This window comes from Anabas testudineus, chromosome 23 (genome assembly GCF_900324465.2).
Source record: "Anabas testudineus chromosome 23, fAnaTes1.2, whole genome shotgun sequence".
NCBI lineage: Eukaryota > Metazoa > Chordata > Actinopteri > Anabantiformes > Anabantidae > Anabas > Anabas testudineus.
The window spans coordinates 14,952,121-14,964,188 of NC_046631.1; the positions used below are offsets into that span (position 1 = coordinate 14,952,121).

Sequence of the window (12,068 nt, forward strand, 5' to 3'; positions counted from 1 at the left end):
TATACAACATTAGTAAAAGCACATGAAGTGACTGCTGGGTGAAGTTTGACTGAAATATGTCTGCTTCCCTCTGATCAGCCATCCTTACGTTTACACTAAGAATCCAGGATCACTCAGTAAATACTCTTTACCTTAGTAAACCTTGAAAACTGACTCCCATCCTGTCCTGTGATGGCAGATGGTAGGAGGCCACTGATGGCCAGTACGTCACAGTAGCTTTACTGTCATGGATCTTTGTTGTACATGTATAAAAATAAAGATCCACATAACATCCAACATATGGAAGTTATTCCAGAGTGGGCAGAGGTTATGGATCATCACAAACCTCATAATCTAGTTGTCATTCATCACCTGAAGTGTTTTTGCTCTCAGCAGACATGATGACTGATGATGATTTACAGTAAAACCAAGCTGCCAACACGCCTCTGTCCTGTTTGGGGTAACTTTACTCTTATCTTAAACACGTCTACACAAACGGTGCTGACGCCCTGTCTGCGTGTCTCCAGGACCCGGAAGGAAAACCCAAGAAGGCAAACATCCGAGACAACCGAGACGGGACGTACACGGTGTCCTACGTGCCGGATATGACGGGGCGTTACACCATCACTATCAAGTACGGAGGAGACGAGATCCCGTACTCACCGTACCGTATCCACGCCCTCCCCACTGGAGATGCCAGCAAGTGTCTGGTCACAGGTAGGTCACAGTCCTACCGCTACTGAAAACCAATCAGATTTCACCACCTGACCTTTTAACAGTGACCCTCACTCTGTCGCTTTTCTGCAGTGTCCATCGGAGGACACGGACTGGGTGAGTAAACGTGCAGCAGCTGAGGTTCTGCTCCACATGTGTTGGTCTGTAAGTAACAGTTTCCCCTCCTGTGGGGGAGCACGTTGTGATTTTACCCTTTAACTGTGTCATGAAGTCAGACGTAGCAGAGGACCGGGCAGTGATGGATTATTGAGCGTTCTGTGCTGAAACATAAGCAGCCAGAGGCAGAACCAACAACAGAACAGAGCTGATGAAGACAGGAAATTGACAGCAGCTCGGGACAGAGCAGTTAAAAACTGCCCCTGTTAGCAACCACAGATTTGGGCAGCTCTGCCCTAGATATTGAACCAGACTAACTTCAGATCAGTCAGTGCTGTGTCTGTGTAGAAGGGACGAGACAACCGGTACCGGTCCGGTGGCTGTTGATTCACCAGGTTATTCAAAGTTACAATAAGTTCAATCTTATTTCACTAAAACCTTGAACTGATAAACTGAGTTGTTAAATTCGTGTATTTAGATTTTGTTCGTCAGTCGATAGTCAGGATGTTTTTCCGAGACTGTCCTGATTCTGTTCTGTTGTGATTCGTCCTCCGTCTCGTCAGGATCAGGCATCGGCCCGACCATCCAGATCGGAGAGGAGACGGTCATCACGGTTGACGCAAAGGCTGCTGGGAAAGGTAAAGTCACCTGTAAGGTGTCGACTCCTGACGGAGCAGAACTGGACGTAGACGTGGTGGAGAACGCAGACGGGACCTTTGATATTTACTACACGGCTCCGGAGCCTGGGAAATATGTCATAACAATCCGGTTCGGAGGGGAACACATTCCCAACAGCCCCTTCCACGTGGTGGTGAGTAACAGTCCTCGGAGAACAACACGGGCCGGGTTTGTGTGGTGTGTTAGACCTGGGGTTCCCAGTCTGGAAGTCCTGGTGGACCCGCATGTGGCCCAGATGATGGTCACAGATCCAGTGGCTGGAGCCACAGATGTTCTGTAGCATGACACGAAAAAGCCTCATTAATAACATGATGTTGGTTTTGTGTGTGTGTGTGTGTGTGTGTGTGTGTGTGTGTGTGTGTGTGTGTGTGTGTGTGTGTGTGTGTTCCCTAAAGCTTGTACCTTGTTCCCCGTTAGGCGACTGACACCGTCCCGGTAATAGAGGAACCGTGTGACAAGCTTCAGTTACAGCAGCCGTGCGCGCCCTATGTGGGCTTCTCCCCTCAATGGGTACACAACATCACACAGTGGCTCTGCTGTCAGATCATCTCTGCTCCCAAACTGCTCGGTTCACTTTCTGTCAGACCTGCACGCTCAATAACGACCCGCATGCCCTCATAGATTGGACTCGGCATGGTTCTGCATGTTTCATCTGTGACGTCCTGCTAACACACACAGACAGCTGCAGCTCCCAACTCGTTCACTTCACTTCGCTTAATTAGTCTTTATTATTTTTAATGTTTTAGTCTGATTCATTTTTTTCTTAATTTTATCAGTTGTGTTTTCATTTATTTCAATCTGATTTATTCAGGTTTTAATTTAGGTCAGTTTAAATGTATTTTTACTTTCTGATGGTTTGTTATTCAATATAAGCTTTAATTTAATTTAATTATTATTTAGAAAATATAATGTTTACATTAGTAAATTAAATGCGTTAGATTTATTTATTTTCTTTTTTATTTAATAGTTTTTATTTCATTTATGTTTCAACTGGTTTCAGACCAGTCTCAGACTAAACTGGTCTGCCTACAGCCCAGTCCCTCCCCACTGTTCGCCTTCCCTCCTTTCTCTGGCTTATCTCCCACAGTTCCCAGTGTACTGACACTAACTGCCCCCCACTCTGGCTCCGGTTTAGGCCACCGAGGACCCCGTCAGGCCCATGGATGGGATGGAGCCCTTGCTAAGGCCCTTCAGTCTGGTTATTCCCTTCACGGTGCAGAAAGGAGAGATCTCTGGTAAGAACTGGGTTAGTTTGTGTCCGGGGAGACGGCAGCTTCAGGGTTTTGGTTTTAATACAGGACAAAGTGATTTGGTTTAGTGTCCCACATCCAAATACCTGATTTCTGTCTTAATGTTACACAGAAATTAGCTTTATTTCTGCTCGTCTTAATGATTGTTCTGTGTTTTTTATGTGCAGATCTAAACCAAGGAGAGAATCCATCTCTCAATATCCTAATATCCACACACTGAGCAGGCGGATCACTCACGATCTGACAGACTAACAACATGTCATTTTAGCCAGTATTTGATAATGAGCTGTTACATCTGAGTCTCCCCGGTCATCACTACGGTGATAATATCCATCTGTCACACAGAAATGTCTTAGATGGACCTTTCCAACCTGGATCTCAGCCTCCTCCACACTAATAGGCACAGTTCTTGTTAGGACACATTGATTTTAAGAAAAACATTTAGTAAAAATAGCTAAAAATAACATGTTTTGCAGGTTTTGTTTCTCTTTTATTGATTTAAAAAAAAGATGGTGACAGCAGTAACACATTCACTAAATGTCAACAGTCGGGATCATCGAACCTTTTTGTTGTCTTCTCCAGGTGAAGTGCGGATGCCCTCTGGTCGAACCGCCTGTCCTCACATCACCGACAACAAGGACGGCACCGTGACTGTGAAATACTCCCCAACTGAGCGAGGTCTGCATGAGATGGACATCAAATACGACAGCAACCACATCCCAGGTACCATCACCACTTATAATAATGACAATGAAAGTAAAACTTGAATAAAACTGCATTTCTTTCTCCTTTGCAGGAAGTCCACTTCAGTTCTATGTTGATGCCATTAACAGTGGTCACGTGACTGCGTATGGTCCCGGTCTGAGCCACGGGACCGTGAACAGACTAGCTACCTTCACTATTGTCACTAAAGATGCTGGAGAAGGTATTAATACCAGAATACACATTCAGTTCCATTTCATCTAGATGTATTATCACATTTCCAGTCAAAAACCTGCAGTAAATAGGTCCAATTTAATAATAAATACACCAGACGTGTACATGCTGATACACAGTACACAGAGGGAAGGAAGTAAGAAGGAACATCAGCAGTTATATGTTCTCCATCTCTCTGCAAGGCGGACTGTCTCTGGCGGTTGAAGGTCCATCTAAAGCAGAGATCAGCTGTAAAGACAACAAAGACGGGACATGCACTGTGTCCTACCTGCCCACTGCACCTGGAGACTACAACATTATCGTGAAATTCGATGACAAACACATCCCTGGCAGCCCCTTTTCCGCTAAGATTACAGGTAATCACATTACAGGTAGTCAAATTCTCCGAATGCAAAGTCTTGTTTCCATGCTGTTGTGTTGTCAGACCTTAATTTGAACTTGAGCATTTCAGTCATTGCTAATACGGCTGATTTCACAATAAAAGTCTTAAAGATAACACAAACAGGAAATGAAAATATTGGCATTAGTATTTTCTACAACATATTACGAAATAAAATCCTACATTCAACATGCACATATGCTGTAATATGTCAGCATATACAGACACATGTCCCCAAGTTTACTGCTGTGTCATCAGAGTTCATAATTACACCACCAAATAACAGGATTACTGGAACCCTAATTCTGATTCTGTTCGTTTTCCAGGTGACCACTCGGTGAGGACGTCCCAGCTCAATGTCGGCACAGCCACCGACGTTTCACTAAAGATCACAGAGACAGACCTGAGCAGCCTGACGGCGACCATCAGAGCGCCGTCGGGAAACGAGGAGCCATGTCTGCTAAAGAGACTGCCCAACAGGCACATCGGTCGGTGTCAAAGTTCGGGTTTAATGCTTCACACTGAGAAACCCCCACCAAAACAGAGTTATTATTTCTATTCTTACTTACAACAGATTTATGGGCAGTTCCAGTCTGACAACGTGACACTGACTCAGTTCAGTTACAACGTACTTTAGGAAACAATTTCAGCTCTGTGTAAATTACCATTCAGCCCTACAACCACAAACGGGCTCAAAGTGCAGTTTGGCAGTCGAGGCCGCACAAAGTTCACGTTTCTCCCGTCTGCAGGTATCTCGTTCACGCCCAAGGAAGTGGGTGAACACGTGGTTAGTGTGAAGAAGAGTGGGAAACATGTGACCAACAGTCCTTTTAAGATCATGGTGGGTCAGTCGGAGATCGGAGACGCCAGTAAGGTGAAGGTGTACGGTCAGGGGCTGGTGGAGGGACACACCTTCGAGGTGGCCGAGTTTATCGTGGACACCAGGAACGCAGGTATGATTTAGACCTACTGTTAGTTCATGACACGAAGTTAAAGTTGTGTTTGAAATGACCGGAGGTCAAAGCTGCTGAAAAGTACAGACACTGTTTTAACATTAAAACAATCAGTCAAAGCCACTTCTGTTGTAATATTTTCTATTCATTCACTTCAGCTGTAAGAAAACCTTCAAAGGTTAAATTAAATTAATTTAACTGGGAAAAAGAGATTTCCAGTGAGAGAGGGTCAGTGTCAAAATGTGCAGCACACGGCTTCTCCCTGGTTCAGGTTACGGAGGTCTGGGTCTGTCCATCGAGGGTCCCAGCAAAGTGGACATTAACTGTGAGGACGTGGAGGACGGGACGTGTAAAGTCACCTACTGCCCAACTGAACCTGGAAACTACATCATCAACATCAAGTTTGCCGACCAGCATGTTCCAGGTATGAACCACTGACTTAGTTAGGAAATCATCATTGTTTTTATTATTATCTATGTATATGTGTCATAATACACTTTTTTATTTAAAGTTATTATGAATCCGTGATTCTCAGAAAGAAGCACTGGCACACGATCATCTTACAGCTGCTGTGGCTCAAACATACGTTGTGACCCCATCCTGCCTTTTTCCTAAATCCCTGAATCACCAATCCATTTGTTTGAGCCTTAAATATTCACTGTTACTGAAAGTACAGGAAATTCAAATAAAATCTCCGTCTGTGTTTTTCATCCTCAAACTAAACGTTCTGGTAAAATCTTTTATTTTAGTTCATCTGTAAGTCAACCAGATCGAACTTCAGAGAGTGTCCAGTACCAATGCTGACGTTGACATTTCTGTCCCAACAGGAAGTCCGTTCACAGTGAAGGTGTTTGGCGAAGGTCGTATGAAGGAGAGCATCACCAGGAAACGTCAGGCTCCCTCCATCGCTACTGTGGGCAGCACCTGTGACCTCAACCTCAAAATACCAGGTGAGCTGTGACACCTTGTCTCCTCCACCCGTCTGCACCTGTCCCCTCTGCTTCCTACTCTTCACCTGCTCTTTGTCCCTCGCTTCCTTGCTGCCCTCCTGCTTTTAGGGAACTGGTTTCAGATGGTTTCGGCTCAGGAGCGTCTGACTCGGACGTTCACCCGCAGCAGCCACACCTACACTCGCACTGAGAGGACGGAGATCAGTAAAACTCGAGGCGGAGAGACCAAGAGGGAGGTCCGGGTGGAGGAGAGCACGCAGGTCGGAGGAGACCCCTTCAGAGACGTGTTCGGTGATTTTCTGGGACGAGAGAGTCTGAGCGGGTTCAGCGGCAGCCGGCCGCCGCTGCAGGACGGTGTGTGTGTGTGTGTGTGTGTGTGTGTGTGCGTATGCGTGTCTGTGTGCGTGTGCGTGTCTGTGTGCGTGTGTGTACGTGTGTTTGTGTGTTTCTACATGTGTCTGAGTGTTGGACTGGCTACAACAGAATTTAACAGGAACCTTCTTCTGATGCTGGAGTTATTGTATTTTTAAGTCAGCACTCTTGACCTGTGACCTTTCTGATGCAGTCTTCCGGTCTGTGAATTAGAAGATGTTGAACTGAAAATCTACTCACGATCGTGGGGATTAATTTATCTGTGATCCAAGTCCCATGTTTGTGGGGTGGTGTTCCTTTTCTTTTTCTTTTTCTAAAACGAAACATACACAGGTAACCCCTTAACCACTGGAGCAGCTACAGGTAAACAGGTCGTCAACCTCACACTGTTTGCACATCATCTGTAATCCTTCAGACACATTTAAAAAGCCTGATATCTGGAGGATCCCAGGTTGAAAAAGTAAGAAACTATGACATCATTAGCAGCAGAATCCATCTGGACGCAGACTTGGTTCCTCTGCCATCAACTCAGAAAGCTGCTGTGTGCACAGTTCTACAACTTGTACATTTTTAAATACACCTTGCTCAGTGCATCCTGTTTGGATTTGTGACACCGTGGAAATGTTTTCACCCAGGAATTTATGCTGAGTACCACTGACCTAGACAGGTCCTGTAAGTTTGTCGATGTGGTACCAAGATATAAGTCAGTTTGATGAGTTCTGACAGGTTGCGTTCGTTCCATCAGGCTTCATGAGAACTGAATTAAAGCACTAAACTGAATGATTGTCCTGATTTCTTGGCGCACGGTCAGACCTCAGCCAGGGACAAACCATCAGATCCCTCTTTGCTTCCTTGCTCCTGACCTCCCCTCTCCTCCCTTTCTCTCAGGTGAGGCAAGTAACCAGGAGATGACTGCTCAAGTGACGAGTCCCAGAGGAAAGACGGAGGACGCAGAGATCATCAAAGGAGAGGAAAGCACCTACAGTGTCCGCTTCATCCCTCAGGAGATGGGACCTCACACTGTTAATGTGAAATACCGGGGTCAGCACGTCCCTGGAAGCCCCTTCCAGTTCACTGTGGGGCCCCTGGGAGAAGGAGGGGCCCACAAAGTCAGAGCAGGAGGAACTGGACTGGACCGAGGAGTGGCAGGGATCCCAGGTGGGTTGGACAAATGAGACTTTAAGTTGTTCTTTTCATTTCTTTTACACGTGATTTTTTTCACAGTTTAAACACTGAGGGTGAAAATAGTCCCAATCGAATGTCTTCATGTATGATGCAGCATAAACATAATTGTATTTGTGGTTTTTCAGCTGAGTTCAGTATCTGGACCAGAGAAGCTGGAGCCGGAGGTCTCTCCATCGCTGTGGAGGGACCTAGCAAGGCTGAGATCACCTTTGAAGACAGGAAAGATGGATCCTGTGGAGTTGCCTATGTGGTCCAGGAGCCTGGTGAGATGAGATTAACAGACCTAAGATCAGATTTCGCATTTCCTGCTACGGTTTTATGTAACAACAGAAAAGTCTGTAAAGTACTAAAAGGCTCAAATGTGGATGTGCTATTGTTCATTTTTATGACTGAGAATAATATCCGGCATGTGTCACGATGAAGACGTGGCTGCCCAGTGTGTGATGTTAGTGAGACAGACGAGCATCAGACTCACTTTTGTTAGAGAAATAAAGTTGTTTTATTCCCTGTTGTGTCTTCTCAATAGGTGATTATGAGGTTTCCATTAAATTTAATGATGAACACATCCCTGACTCTCCGTTCATCGTCCCCGTCGCCACCCTATCTGACGATGCTCGCCGGCTCACCATCACCAGCCTGCAGGTGAGAAACGTCTTTGAAACCGTGTCAAATCCTCTCACATGCTTTGCTGTGAATAGACTTATTCTAATTGATTTATTTGTAGGTTTTAGTGTATTATTATTATTATATCTCTGCTACTTCCCTGTTGTAACTGCAGCTTTGTACATTTAACCTCTGACGATCGTGAACTTTGATCAGTGGATATAAATTTCTTCTTTATTGACACGTAACACAACAGTTTCACTGCAGCAGCCCAAGAATCACTGTCACATTTGATTAACTTCCTACTCGTGAGAATCAGACAATGCTCATATTCATCTGCAAGCTTATTTAGGGCAAACAGAAAAAAGCCAACCAGTATAACCCTCCTTCCTCTTCTGGTATTCATTAGGAGATGGGACTGAAAGTGGGGCAGGAGGCCTCCTTTGCTGTACAGCTGAACGGAGCGAGAGGTCTGATTGATGCAAAGATCCACACACCATCAGGAGCCATAGAGGAGTGTTACATCTCTGAACTGGACAGTGGTAGGAACTCAACAAGTATCGCTGAGTGTTAGAACTACCCAGAGATTCATGTTAAATATTTATATTCATTTAATTCTGTTAACATGAACTCCGACCAGGACCACTAGCTGCTACAGGACCCTCCATCATGGTGACTACACTCTAAAATAGTTCTTAACCAAACCTACTGACACCACAGTCGACACCAACCAGTCCAAACACTGACTGAACAACTAGAACCTACAGACTAACAGAACCATCAGTTCTCACAGCACAAATCATCAGGTCAGAGCAGCAGCTTCTCTCAGATCATCACAAGTAGTTTTTAACCAAACACAGCTTTACAACAATGTGTCGTCCCTAACAACGGGGTCAAGGCCTTTGTTCTTTCCTAGACCAGAGTCGCTCTGAGAAGTTTCCTAAATCCCTCTTAGACCAGGACTCTGAGCTGGGACTGTTTGGACTCAGCAAGGAGAGTTTTCTAAGGATGTGTGTGAACACGGCCCCTGAACCTCCTTTACTGCCCTGAAAACTGAAACTGTCATGCACAGTTAAGAGAAATCGGACACTAGCTGTTTAAAGAGAAAAACATGGTGGATCTCTACTACTGCACACTGAACCGTTGATGAAGTGTTTCAGCATGTGGCACAGCTTAGGTTCCATTAAATCACTCATATCAGAGCTGTTTTAAAATGTGTCCATTAAAGGATAGATTCAGTCTTACAGAACAAAAACCCCACAAATACAAAAGCCCCTTCACTAAATAACTTTACTCTTCAGTTGTTTGTTTCTCTGGCGACAGTCCAGTAGACTAAGTAAATCCCATCTCTTTTCCATTTAACGTGCTCTGTTGTCTTTGTGTTTCTTCAGATCAGTATGCTATCCGATTTGTCCCTCGAGAGAACGGCGTTCATTCCATCCATGTTCGCTTCAATGGGAGCCATGTTCCTGGCAGCCCCTTTAAGATCAGAGTGGGTGAACCAGGACAAGTGGGAGATCCTGGAATGGTTTCTGCCTTTGGAGCAGGACTGGAGGGAGGAACAACAGGTATACAAACACCTTATCTTTAAAGCCTTCAATGGAAACAGGAAGTACATTTTAACGGGTGTTCAACCTGTCCATCTCCTTCAGGTGTGGCATCAGAGTTTATCGTGAACACCTGCAATGCTGGCTCGGGAGCTCTTTCTATGACCATCGACGGGCCGTCAAAAGTGAAAATGGACTGTCAGGAGTGTCCCGAGGGCTACAAGGTCTCCTACACACCCATGGCTCCCGGAAACTATCTGATCTCGATCAAGTATGGAGGACCCCAGCACGTCGTGGGCAGCCCTTTCAAGGCCAAGGTCTCAGGTGGGACAGCGGGACTTCAACACCACACTCGCACATTAGGGTTTTAATAGAATGTTTGCAAAGTCCCGACCTGTGACCTTAATACCTGTGACCTTAATCCCACCTACATTCTCTTTAAATTAAACCAGTGCAGCTGGGATTAATGCCTTATTCCAGGGCATCACAGGGCTGTTGATGTGGACGGGCAAACGCAGCAAATCACTGGTTCCACAGGTGTTCGGGCCTAATCCCACCAGACTGTCTGAGACATGCTGTGTGTTGGTGCAGTAAACCTCTGCAGGGTCATTGCAACCGATTTCAGCTGATGTTTAAATATTTAAATCTCTGCAGGACCTCGTCTGTCTGGGGGCCACAGTCTGCATGAAACGTCATCTGTTCTCGTGGAAACTGTCTCCAAGTCATCATCGATGGGTGGGGCGTTCGCCTCTTTACCCAAATTCTCCTCAGATGCCAGTAAAGTCATCTCCAGAGGTGCTGGTCTGTCGAAGGCTTTCATAGGTCAGAAGAACATGTTCACAGTTGACTGCAGCAAAGCAGGTGAGGAGCAACCTAAAATCCACTTAGAGACGTGAAGACATGAACATATTTTCACCGCTGACTCTCTGTTTCTCCACTCGCAACTCTGCAGGTACCAACATGTTGATGGTTGGCGTCCATGGGCCGAAGACGCCCTGCGAGGAGGTCTATGTGAAACACTTGGGTAACAGGATGTACAACGTAACGTACACCGTGAAAGAACAGGGCAGCTACATCCTGATCGTCAAATGGGGGGATGAGAACGTCCCAGGCAGTCCTTTCCATGTCACTGTCCCTTAAACTGAGCTCTTCATCTTCACGCTGGTCTCTGTGTGAAGCACTGAAGACTCCACCTCCGTTTTCATACTTTGTGCCAAAGATCTCGTTTTTATCGTCCTGTTTCTGTCAGACACCTCCACCAGAGTCAACAAGAGTTTGATCTTCATCCGTAGTTACACAGTATTGGTTCATGGTTCAAAGCAGTTTTTCATTTAGTCAGTTCGTGTGTGCAAGTCTTTCTGAGAAACCACATGGGAATGAAGAACCACCTCTGATCTGATCAGACCACGTGACCTGATGGCAAACTGTAAATGGATGTTGTTCTGTTACGCCAATGTTTGGACTAAAAATAATTTGTTATTTGTTCAGGGAAGCTGGAATTTTGTCTGAAAATATGTTAGCATGTTAAAACCATCTTTAGGACCTCTGTTAAAAGTGCTGATAAAGGGCTACTTCACCAATTTTGAACTTCCTTTCCATGGTTGCTCCAGATGTTGGAACAAGTTTCAGTTCAGTTTTTCAGAAGGAGGTGCACATTTGATTTGAACATTAGGAATCAAAATTCAAATTGTCAGTCGACCTTATATTTGCTCTTGAACTCAGAATCTCATCTGTTTCCGAATAACTACACAGATTCAGAAAAGACTTCTCTTTCCTTCATGATGAATTCAATCTTTTGGATAAAAGTGATATCCGAGGATCACGATGTACCACGCTGTGACTTTAACTTTGCTTTTGATTTTATTTATTCTCAGACCTTTTTTCCTCCTTTTATTTTCTTTGACAGAAAATGGTCTTATTGTTAAGAGCATGTGACGGAGTGGATGTTTCGTCCTGCAGTGTTTTAGAGAAAGGTTCCAAACCACAGGAAGGAGGTGCAGCGGGGCAATCACTTTAATTTGTGAATGTTAAAACACGGCTGATGTTGAAAAGACACAATTTAATAGAGTGACATTTTATAGTGATTTTGTATGTATCGAGAACTGATGAATGAAATAAATTTGAACTGTTTGATATGCTAACCTTCAATTTGACAAGATTGTGCAGGCATAATAAAAGTTCATTGGCTCACTTGCCATAAAGAACAGCTGCAGCTACTGCGTGTGGTGTCGAGAGATGTAAGTGAAACTGGCTCCGCCCGGAGGCATTGGTGTTTGTTACAGCCACAGTATGTGTGGAGTTTGTTGCTGTGTGGTGTGGGGACCAGACGCTGATCTCTGGCAGAGAGATAGGTAGACATCAGGTGAGACAGTAGAGTCATCCAGTGCAAAAGACAGAAAGGGTTT

At 45.0% G+C, this 12,068-nt stretch overlaps 1 protein-coding gene across 9 annotated transcripts in view; it reads left to right on the forward strand.

Annotated features, from left to right (window-relative positions):
* flncb (filamin C, gamma b (actin binding protein 280)) overlaps window positions 1-11,856 on the forward strand; it is a 39,605-nt gene extending 27,749 nt beyond the window's left edge. Inside the window, exons 29-49 of one of the 9 annotated variants that reach the window (XM_026362670.1) lie at window positions 507-696; window positions 787-810; window positions 1,374-1,621; window positions 1,906-1,998; window positions 2,624-2,723; window positions 3,321-3,461; window positions 3,535-3,663; window positions 3,857-4,030; window positions 4,380-4,541; window positions 4,803-5,006; window positions 5,278-5,430; window positions 5,834-5,956; window positions 6,065-6,310; window positions 7,217-7,486; window positions 7,639-7,776; window positions 8,040-8,155; window positions 8,526-8,658; window positions 9,508-9,684; window positions 9,769-9,987; window positions 10,318-10,524; window positions 10,616-11,856. In XM_026362670.1, the coding sequence (XP_026218455.1) occupies window positions 507-696; window positions 787-810; window positions 1,374-1,621; window positions 1,906-1,998; window positions 2,624-2,723; window positions 3,321-3,461; window positions 3,535-3,663; window positions 3,857-4,030; window positions 4,380-4,541; window positions 4,803-5,006; window positions 5,278-5,430; window positions 5,834-5,956; window positions 6,065-6,310; window positions 7,217-7,486; window positions 7,639-7,776; window positions 8,040-8,155; window positions 8,526-8,658; window positions 9,508-9,684; window positions 9,769-9,987; window positions 10,318-10,524; window positions 10,616-10,803 (3,435 nt within the window). In that variant the 3' untranslated portion in view covers window positions 10,804-11,856. The remainder of the gene's footprint in view (window positions 1-506; window positions 697-786; window positions 811-1,373; window positions 1,622-1,905; window positions 1,999-2,623; window positions 2,724-3,320; window positions 3,462-3,534; window positions 3,664-3,856; window positions 4,031-4,379; window positions 4,542-4,802; window positions 5,007-5,277; window positions 5,431-5,833; window positions 5,957-6,064; window positions 6,311-7,216; window positions 7,487-7,638; window positions 7,777-8,039; window positions 8,156-8,525; window positions 8,659-9,507; window positions 9,685-9,768; window positions 9,988-10,317; window positions 10,525-10,615) is intronic. The other 8 variants (XM_026362671.1, XM_026362673.1, XM_026362678.1 and 5 more) reach the window with 8 other exon arrangements.
* The last annotated feature ends 212 nt before the right edge of the window (window positions 11,857-12,068 follow it).